This window comes from Enoplosus armatus, chromosome 17 (assembly GCF_043641665.1).
Source record: "Enoplosus armatus isolate fEnoArm2 chromosome 17, fEnoArm2.hap1, whole genome shotgun sequence".
Classification (NCBI taxonomy): domain Eukaryota; kingdom Metazoa; phylum Chordata; class Actinopteri; order Centrarchiformes; family Enoplosidae; genus Enoplosus; species Enoplosus armatus.
Window position 1 is genome coordinate 15,641,941 of NC_092196.1, and position 10,952 is coordinate 15,652,892.

Sequence of the window (10,952 nt, forward strand, 5' to 3'; positions counted from 1 at the left end):
CAAAGAAATTAACTGTCCGTACTGTGGCAAATTGGATTTCCAAGTTCGTGCCTTGTGATACAGCATACCCAGGCTGCCACCTACAGTACAGTGTGAGAGAGGTACTGCAGTCTGCAGCAAGGCAGTTCAACATGTGTGGCTCTCCATTTTACACTCCACAGCCATTCAAACTTAATTGTCAAGGCTTTTTCTCCTGCTAATATTCTTACAGTAAATGTGTTAAAATCCATAAATAAATACTGAATTATTTCATTTTGGATCAAGACTGTTGAAGGATTACACATTTATTCTGCTCATTCTTATTTGCATGTGGAACAGCCAGTGTTCTGTAATTTGGAAATAATAATAGTTTGTTTTTAACTGCCAACATTTTTGACCCACTGAAAGTCAAATAATTAATTTAATTTGATTCCAATCATTCAATAAATATACAGCATCTTTACATAACAAACATATCCATGAACGATGGCATTTTTTCGACACTCGTGACACTGCAGTCTAATCATTATAAGGGAAATGCTCGCAGCATAATTAACCACCATCATCTTATTGAAAAAAAACATTGTGAAAAAACATAACACTCCTTGTGAAAAAAGCAAAGATTGAATCATAAGCCATTTAGAAATTCTCACCCCACTTAACGCCAAACGAAGAACTGAAGGTGAATGTTGAACAAAAATAAAATTGTCAATGAACCTTTATTTTGAAATATTCTGATACAACTAGAAACACACATGACTTGATCCATTATGCTTCCTAATTTGATATCTTTTCATTTGCCTTCTCGTTAGCACAGTATGTACTGCAGTACTTAGATATAAAACCCTTAAAAATCTTAAAAAGAGATGATAATAATCATACTAATAATAATAATATAATAAGACAACGACTTTCAGTTCAGCATGAAACTTTAGTAAAAATTGCCCTGAGGCTCATTCCACTCGTCTTTTACTTCTCCGCCTGAACAGTTTTGAGATGGAGGATTTCCTTTTATTTTTGGCTTTCTTTACTCCTATTCACCAGAAAACAGTGTATATTAGAATGATGCACTCAAAGTGAAAAATCTCATCTAAAAGAAAACCATTTTAAACAATACTCACCAAGATTTTGCATCATTTCATTCAACTGCTGATCCTCCTCCACTTCCCTGAAATTGTTAAAAAAAAAAAAAAAAGTGATTAGTGATCACTCCTGTAACTTAAACATTAATTATAAGGTGCATTATGTTACCTCAGCCGGTCTTCATCCAGACCCTCCACAATCGCATTTCTGCCGTCCACAATCTCCATCAGTCTCTGCATCAACTTCTTCTCCCGCTGTTGCTCCTCTCTAGACTTTAAATGATCTGTGAAACCAAGTTGACAGACTTTAGCGTTGGGAAAAGAAAGTAACAGAGCTGCTGTTGAGAAGTGGAGTAAGTGATCTCTTACCTGGCTTCTCCAGCAGCCTACGAAGTTCCCCCTCCACACCTGGCTGCTGCTGCTCCAGCTCCTGAGTCCTGGCTCTGAGATATGCAATCATTAATAACATCAACAAAAAAAAAATTACAACTTTCGCAAAACTAAACTGTCTTGAACAAATATATTTAATTTGACAGTTAATAAGTTTGAATTCTTCCTGATAAGCGTATAAGAATAATGACAATTATAACACCGGGCTTCATTTTTATAGCGGAACATCATTGGAAAATATTTCAAGGTATGGAGTTGTTAATATAATTCAAAATAAAAATAGCTTTTATGGCACACAGGCTGTAGTAGAAGCCTTTCTGAGGTAAACAATTACAACTGAAATTGGGAGCAAACAAACAAATTAGTTCAAATACAATATGGATGGCAGGTCCTTTAACAACCTCACTGTGCATCAGCCCTTACCTTTTAAGCTATAAAACAAGAAGTACTCACATGTACACAAGCTCTGATTCCTTTCTAATGTACATCTGCTTTTTTCGAATAAGGGTGAACCAGTCAACCATCAGTGGGTCCATCAATATGTCCCCCTCTCCCTCTGAAAGACCAAATTTAAAAAAATGTCAGTAATAGACAGATATTATTGATGAGATATAGTATAATAAACTTCAATAATGGTCACAGTGTAATGTATAAGCCCTGATGTATACATACTGGGTAAAAATTCATGAATTAATTAATCGTGATCATTTGAAGTATTCAACAACACCTATAATGCCTGTAGAGACTCTACATTTCTTTAAATGTTGCATTTATTATCTGCTCTGGCTAACTTACAGTACAGTTTCACGCAACTCAACTAAATGTTTCTGACTTGTGAGTAAATGAAATCCCGCAGGGATAAATTAAGCTCAAACACAGTGTTCAATTTTGGCTTTGTGCTCTTCTGATGTCAAATAATGCAATGACTGAGATTAAAGAGCAAGCTGTAGAATGATTCTGCTTTCACATTATACATTTTGGTTATTTAAAAAAAAAAAAAAAGACATTTTACATCAGTGACTTTTTTAATCCAACTATCAAGAAGCCTCTCCTCATCCAGAATCATGGCTCATGTTATTTTCACCATATCAACTCTTTGTTATCATATGACTGTATTAGCTAGACAATAATACAATTAAGTCCGATAACAAATTAGGTGTTTGGATAATTTGGCTGGTATGCAGCAGCAGGGTGCAGGGTTGTTGAGATGGAGGGTGACTCACCTCCTGGGACCATGTCAACACTTCACTTAAGGGACTGTAGCAGCCAATAGTTGTGAGGATTTGTTTCTTTTCTTTGTCAAATATCAAAGAAAACTGAATGTCTTTGGGTTTTAGAGTGGTTGCACAAAACAAGCATTTTAAAATGTCACCATAGCAAATTATAATGAGCATTTCTCATGATTTTCTGATATTTCATGTAGAAAAACATTTGTATTCATCACTTATTTAAAAATGATTTAGGTCCAGTAGGGATTAGCTTCATTTGTATTTTTCCTGAAAATGTGTTTTAGAGGATTGCGCTCAAAAAGTCAAAGACAGTGATTAATACATAAAAATAAATATATTATTAAATATATTCCCAAAGCAGTAATCATGCTTTAGGGATTCCTTTGGTACACCACAGTATGGTGATATGCACTGCAACACATCACAGCTTGCATTTTCTGCTTCACCAAGTCAGACTGGATTACCTGAGTAGGTGGATCAATAGATTTTGAGTGAATATTTGCCAATCCCAATTAGTGACTAATCAATCAAAACACACACCAAAGCCACATTTACTGATCAGGACAGAGACTGAGGACAAGGCAGTGTACATCCTGCCATCATGATTTTATTCTGCATTGAACTAGAGTGCCAGGGTTTAGTTTTTTGACGGCAAATTCCAGTTGAGAAGTAGATGATCTCCTAGGAGGTGTGCAATTGATGTCAAATTCTGGCCAAGCGATTGCATGCTCAAGCTTCCTAGGTGGTGCGTAGGAAAAGTATGCAATCGACCAGAATATATATTACTATACCCAAGTCATGTTGACCTTGAGCAAAGCAATCAGGCCCCCTACTCCCACTACCTCAAAAGAGAAGCAACATCCCTGTGGGCTGTCTGTGCCTCTCACCTCATTTGGCTGCAGAAACAGTAATAGAAATGGCAGGTAAATCCCCAAACACACACACACACGCCACGCTTCAGCTGACGGTGAGTGAATGTGTGTGTCCCGTGTGAAGCAACCAGGACACAACTCTGCACGAGAGATACTCTCACTGAAGCAGCAGTGGGATTCGGCAGGTTGCACAAATACAATAAAATATCAACGTTTGCGTTGAGGTTATTCACTGCAAGAGAGTAAAAATTGACTGCTGCACTGATAGCTTCTGCCTCAAAATAATATTTTTTAAAATTGCACCGATTGTTTCTGACATGTCAACATTCAATTTTATTTGCACGTCTAAACAGGAAAAAGGAAGTAGGAAAAATACGTTGCAGGGGAAGAGTGACAGGAAAAAAGTACCTTCCTCACAGCTGCGGAGTTTCTTTTCCAGCTCCACACCTTCCTTCTCCAACTGAGCCAAGTTTGTCTCAATATCATTCAGCTCCCCTTCAATCTGCTCCACTGGAATATGATAAGACTTCACCTGATATAAAACAAAAGAACTTAAGAGTCACAGTCAAGTATAGATAACTTTAATTTGAAAATTCCATCTTTGGCCACTTAAACGTAAAGAAGGTCGTCCATTTTTTACTGGGAATGTAATGAAAGCATATTTGTAGAGCTGTTAATTAATCTCTTAAGAGACTTAATGGAGGGAACTTACAGAGGGTGACCTCATTTCAGTCCTGGAGGCGTTGGTGGGTGACAAATACTTTCCCTTTTTAGCGCCTAAGAGGTAGATAAAATAGGATTAGATAGTCCTTTCATGGCAGCTTTTCAGAAAAGCATTGTCACATATGACTTCACCTGATTTATTTTCAGTGAAAAATTACTGTTTATATATGAAATCAACAAGATGGTTGAGGCCATGTATGTGAGGCTTTGATGATGATATTTTTAATCAACCTGACGGATTTCCGTGATTGGCTGGAGCAGTCGATGAAGAACTAATAGATTCTGCAGCTGGTCGCCTGGGTGGGGATTTCACAGATGAGTGACTCCCATGTTTAAAACCTAAAATAAGGACAGGAAGGTTTACATGCTGTAGATCTGCAGAAAGTTCAATCTGCTAATGCCTTTTTCTGTTTTCTGCTAAAGACATGCAACAGCTTGTCTGTATGGGAATCAGTGTGTGTGAATGTTGCTTTGTGAGCAGTATGCAGACTGAAATATCTCAACAACTTTTGAATGCTTTACCATCAAACTACAAATGTTTCACTGTCCCCAGAGGATAAAGCCAAATTACTTTGGAGTTTCAGCTCATTGTTTTTCTGTCGGGCCCACAACTTTACCATTTTGGTTCACTCTCACCGCTCTCATAGAGTTGTTTTTGGCACAGCAAAAAAGCTCTAAAACGCACTGTACACTACTTGTACACATAGTGGAGCATTTAGCAGCTAAAGAGCCAGAAATTTCCCTCAGGAGTTCTGAAAATCCAGAAACTTAGCTAAAAGACTGGACTTGCAAATAGTCTATTTACGCCATAGACAAAACATATAGATATTGTAACGTTACACAGCTTAATTTTTTATGGGAACTGCCAAGACAAGCTCAAAAAAGTGTTACAAGCACAATATTCTATACCACAATGCACCTTATTGACTAGGTCAAATAGTACCGAAGACAAAGAGTGTATATTCTGAACATGGAGTCAGTTTGTATTAGCAGAGTGTTGGATATCAAAAAAGGTCCACTAGTAGACAAATGTCTCTTATTATAATGTACAGAAGCAACTTACCCAGGTTTCCAGAGCCAAGCGGAGGTGCCTGGTAGGAGACTTCCCTAAAGTGTGCAGGATCAAACAGAGCAAAGCTAACTGGAGGTACTGCAGGTGTTGGAGCAGAGGGAGGCCTTGTTGTACTGATGGAGACATTAGAGGAAGTCGTGGACATGAATCCAGGCTTACGTGGCTCAGTCAAGGCTTCAGCTTCAGTATCTCTGTAAGAAAAACACAATGAAATCACTCTTTAAGTGTGTCACCATTTAAAAATGGTGTAAAAGTACAGCATTTATCTGACGTAAATTGTGTAATTACACCTATAGGCTGAACATAAAGAATGAAATATAAGAAAAGGCCTCACCTTTTTATTTTGTAAAGATAAAAGGTGGCGAAAACATTGAAGGAATCATCAGCAGGGATTAGAAATGAGACAGTCTAGTGTTAGAGCAGGAAAGGTTCAGGCCTGGCACTCCTTGGGGCTTGTTAGGATGCGGGACAGAGCTAGCGGCTGCACTCTGAGCCAGTCAACATTAACAGGGATGGACGGAGCTCTATGATTCTGCATTCTGGAGAGTGAATAAGCTGAATGGTCAGAGATGTTTTAAGACAAATCTTTCAAGCTGTTTTTTGTCCACTTGTGTAACCTCCCACTTCCACCAAAGTGAGTTATTAGGTAAAATATACTTACTTCAGACCTAGCTCAGTTTTCAAAGGTTTGAGCTTTGATTGCCACTCGTAGATTGGATCTGCAGACAAATGATTGACAGAAAAAGTTGAGTGAATGACGAAAATAAAATCATGATGGCAAAAGAAAGCTTATCACTACTTCATCTGTCACATGTATAACTGTTGAAATCATTCTTGAATTAAAAACCAGGGACACGTTATCACATTGACTTTCATTTGACATCTGCTTTAGCAATGAAGTGTGCACTCAAAGCAGTTCAACTTCCTGTACACAATAAACAAAAGACTCCCTTGACTTTTCTCCGTGTCACACTCACCAGGTAATGAGCAGCTGATTGTAAGTGCAGCTTCATTATCTAGTCTCTCATAACAATGCAACTGATCTTCACCTGCACAACTGTGTTAAAGACCCAAATGATGCATGAGACAAACTGTCTTCAAATGGATAAATGCACAAACTCACAAAATTTGACAAGAGGTGATCTTGACTTCCATGACAAGTTAGAGTAATGTCCACGGTCAAAATGTGGTCCATATTAGCTGGCAACATAATTACTTTCCATGATAGGGAGACTTCTATCAAAGACGATAATTTGATGACCATTTATATTAGAAACCAACAATAATTGTGTTTCTGTCTGAAAAGCCACTGACTGTCAGGATGCTGCAGCCATGCATGCACATCCATCCAAAGAGAATGACAGTTCAACTATGAAAGTTCATTACAAGTATGAGACAGAAATTAAAATGTCAGTATCCAACATTGAGCCAACATCATGCTAAACGCACTGGCTGTATAAATAGGGCAAAAATGACAAAAGGGCTTTGTTTTCTATGAATGCGTTCTGCGACAGAGAGAGAATTGGAGGGGTGAGGGGTTGAGGGTGGGGGTGGGGGGAGGGGATGGATGTTGGCTAGGTGTCAAATAATGGATCAAGAACAACTGAAATGAATTTAGTAGCGCTTGCCTTTGGCGGTTGTGGGTACAGTTGTTGGCCTTGTGTTGTCTTTGTTGATGGCCTTCAGACATGGCGATTCCTTATTGTTTGTCTGGCTGGTGGAGGATTGTCCTGCCCAGTTTCCTGCTGGGCCTTGGCTGCATTTATCCTTTCTCAAACCGGGGCTGTCAGCTGAACTTGGCTCATCTCCAAGCCTGCAGAGAGAGAAAGCCCCCACCATCAGCCTTAATAACAGAAGTCATTACAAAACCATACAGACTGTGGGAAAGACTAGGAGAATCTATTCGTGGCCACAGAGCGCAATACTCACCGTCTCTCTGCTGATCGGATGGTGAACGGGCGTTTGTTATTGTTGTTGCAGTTTTCTTCTGCCAATTTCTTTCCAATAGTTGTCCTGGCTCTGCTCTTCTCATCATCAGGACTCAGTGGGACCTCCGGCCTTCCTAAAACACTTGAGGGCTCTGTGGGCTTCCTGTTACCTGTTGAGGCCTCTGTGAATGGTGATGCAGCCTGGAAAAACCTCTGCCGGGCCGACTGCGTCTTCTGGGCTGAGGCCGTCCAGGACTGGGGAGGTGGAGTGGGACTGACTGGCTTCACAGTAATATTCAGTGGGGCTGACAGCACAGAAGAGGGGCGTGGTGCAGGCTGGGTCTGGCTGGCACTATTTAATCGCCCAGCTGAAGTGGCGGGTCCATTTTTGATCCCAGCCTCGGAGGAGGAAGGCTTGCAACTGTTCTGGTGGGCGTTACAGATGAAAGTGTCTGGATTCTTCCCAGGTTTGTAGCCTCCTGCATGAAGCACGCTGGAGCACTCACCGCACCTGGTGGAAGTTTATGAACATAAAATTATGAATGCAATCAGTACAGTACATGACAGGACAGTATCAGTGAATATAGATTAAATTCTTACTTGAAACAGCTTCTGTGATAGAGCTTGCCTTCCACAAAGTGCCTCTGAACCAGATGAACGTGACTCTTGCATGCAATACATTTGCTATTGAGAGTCCCATTTTTGTTGCCGTTTTCTGCCAGAACCGCCTTCTGTGAAAGAAAACTAAAACTGAGGCAACGCTCTATCCAAAACGGTATTATACTTACCTTATTAACATTTACCTAACCCACTGAAAAAAAGGAAATTCCTCCTTGTTCTTAATATAGTAATCAAAACAGTAATAGTGTAAGACAACACAGACATAACTTCAAGTGTTTGATGATGTGTTTTGACATGAGTACTGACCTGAACAGCAGCTCTGGCCAACTTGGTCGAGGTCTGAGCAGTGAGAGTGGAGGGTAAACGATTCTCAATGGCTGTTTTGGACACAAACGTTTTGGCAACCACTGGGAGATTTTTCTTCTCTGACGGCTCTTCCTTGGAGCCCTCTGCTGGCCTTTTTACACCTCCCACTGAGGAAAAGTAAAACACCATTAGAGGCAAACATCACACTCTAGCACAGGAGAGAAGGAATATGCCTCAATCTAAACCTGAAAAAAAATATTTAAGAAAAAGCTCAGAATGAAAGAAACTCCTATTGGTTAGGAGGATGGACAACTCAATCTTAGCTATACGGTTTCTAAGGATATTTGAACTAGCCATGTTCTCACTGGGAGGCCGTCCTTTGAAGTAGTTGTAGTACTGGGAGACATAGGTAAGAATGCTCAGCCTGTCCGGGATCCTTAAAGCCACCATGTCTTCTGCATCTAACAAAGCTGGGATCCCCAACTTCTCCTCTGCGACCTGAAAAGCCTTGACAGAAAAAAAATAATACACAGTTTAACCAACAGCCATCAACTCCTGCCAAACAACATTTAAATGGTAGTGTATGATGGACCAAGTAAACAAATCCAAAGCATTTTTGCCATATAAAAACATGGTATTCACTGGGCGCAGTAATGTCAGCTCCTACAATTACAGCATGTGTAAAAATGTCAGACAATACAATCTCCTTTAAATAGACGAGCAGCAGTCTGTGGCTCGGCCCAGAGAGGTCTGAAAAGGGCTGTATAATGAATAGCGCACTTCCTGTGAGCTAGTAGGGATAAGAAAAAGGATGGAGGCAGAAGGATATCGGGGCATTGTTTCGGATCAGCCTGGACATGCTCATTAAATCTAAAGTAAAGTCTCACTGAATACCAAGTCTGTTGAAGCAAAGGAAAACCACTGAAAGCTGAAAACTAATGCTGGTTTTGCTACAAACAAACAGAGACAATTTCTTATTTAACAACTTGTGAAATAGCCACCTGTAAGAAACATGACACTATTCATGAAATATACAAGGGTGTGAATTACCACACTAGTCACATTCTCATGTTTCGGTACAGGGAGCATCTTCAACAGTTTATCACAACTAAAACTTGATCACACACATGATTCTCTGGCCACAAATCTGGTTTAAAATTATTCTTCTTGCATAACCCTGAAGAAGTATTCAACAGCAGTGGCTTTGAGCGAACCTTCATCATGGAGGATCGAGTGGCAGATGACAGCAAGCCTCATTCAAAATGAATAACCTGGAGAGCCTCTCCCCTGAGCTCAGGTTTGTTGCTGACAGGGCCAGGATCATCCAAGACAACAAGGAAGTCCTACAGAGTGCATACTGTAGCACTCTGCAGGGCCTGTAATCCTCAGAGGAAGCTGGTCAAATGGAAGAAGACTAAATAATGGAGAGGTCCCGGCTGTGCAGCTCAGGTCATGTAGGGGTTAACAAAATAAATGAGGTCAAGTGGACAGAGGCAGAGTAAAGATTCAGGATTTTTAAGTTTGAGAGGAGTCTAAAATTGGTTGTGGTTTTTGCTTTAACAGCTGTGCTGTTAAAATGTTGACACAGCTAAATATTTAACCGATCTGCTAGATAAATGTGAAGGCAAGAACAAATACTGTGTGTTGCTGGATGTGTCGTCATGTGTCTGGGGTTAATTAAGTGGATGTGTTGCTACATTTGAGTATGAAGTCAGTTCCACTTATTATGAGAAAAAGTTTGACAACTTGACATCTTACCAGTCTGTTGTTCTCAAACACATCCTCCTTTCTGAGTGAGTCATAGTCTCTGGGAAAACAGAAACACAATGAACAAAGAGAGAGAGACGTTAGACATGTAGGAGAAAACCTCATCTATCTTAGAATCAGGACTCTGAGGAGTTCAACTATAAAAAAAAATGATGTTATGTTATATTTATGAAGGCATCATCTGTCGTATTTAAGATGGATTCTCTTCCAATATTCATACATTTATAATAGCAGAACTAAACACCCCAAACTAAACTAAAAGGACCACTGAAAAAATATATCTTAAAATTAAACTCAGGTCAATCCTGAGTGTAGAAGACACAATGAAGGGACAAGCTACCCCAGGACATATCACTTTTGTCAAAGCTAATAATTTACTCAACCAAACCCCGGCAGAATTTCAGCTTCATTATAACAGATTTTTTTTCCAAAGTGAAATACTTACATCAGGTCCGGTCTATATTTGTGTATAAGCGCACAAAAAGCCAATCCGTTCCGGAATGAAGTCGTCATGTTGGTGATGGCCACATCTCGGTAGCCCTCACAGTGTGTTTTACACCACTGCTCCAAAGCCTTGATGGCAGCCATACTCCCAGCGCGACAGAGACACTGTTCACTCAGAGCAGACAAGTGTGCAACAGGCAGAGGTTTCGGTGTGGAAGAGTCGGAGGAAAGACAGATGAAAACAAAGTCTCTGCTCAGGATTTGACCGTGAACTGCGGCGCCGCAGCTGCGTCCTGTTTCCTTCTTGTACCTGAATGACCGCGAGTGTGCGGGACGAGCTGGTGGTGTGCGTTTCTCGGCTCATTACACTAATTGACACCGACTGCTGATTCGTCATTCACAACAGTTGAATAAAACTCAGCCAGAAAGGTAAATAATCGTTTTTTTCTAGCGTTTAGAGCTAAGTTGTCAATCACAGAAAGTAAATTCTTTAGTAAATTAGTGCAGAATTAGTCCCAATCAAAAAATGACCAAAAGTT

General features: G+C 40.0%; 1 protein-coding gene across 1 annotated transcript; it reads right to left on the minus strand.

Moving 5' to 3' along the window:
• Positions 1 to 932: 932 nt before the first annotated feature.
• micall2a (mical-like 2a) lies at positions 933 to 10,557 on the minus strand. The gene is made up of 17 exons (XM_070923746.1): positions 10,415 to 10,557; positions 9,961 to 10,009; positions 8,568 to 8,709; positions 8,203 to 8,369; positions 7,876 to 8,006; positions 7,277 to 7,786; positions 6,976 to 7,160; positions 6,009 to 6,066; positions 5,339 to 5,538; positions 4,507 to 4,614; positions 4,265 to 4,329; positions 3,961 to 4,084; positions 1,905 to 2,007; positions 1,431 to 1,504; positions 1,231 to 1,345; positions 1,101 to 1,147; positions 933 to 1,012 (listed from the first exon to the last, which is right to left on the minus strand). The coding sequence occupies exons 1-17, from the start codon at positions 10,555 to 10,557 to the stop codon at positions 933 to 935; spliced, it is 2,301 nt and encodes a 766-aa protein (XP_070779847.1).
• Positions 10,558 to 10,952: the final 395 nt, after the last annotated feature.

Excerpts from the sequence above, each read along its gene's own strand:
- micall2a (XM_070923746.1), bottom strand. The coding sequence starts at position 10,557 with ATGGCTGCCATCAAGGCTTTGGAGCAGTGGTGTAAAACACACTGTGAG. Across the intron at positions 10,010-10,414 it reads AAATATAGACCGGACCTGAT|AGACTATGACTCACTCAGAA; the intron begins GTAAGTATTTCA and ends CTGTTTTCCCAG. Across the intron at positions 6,067-6,975 it reads TGTACCCACAACCGCCAAAG|ATCCAATCTACGAGTGGCAA; the intron begins GCAAGCGCTACT and ends ATTTGTCTGCAG.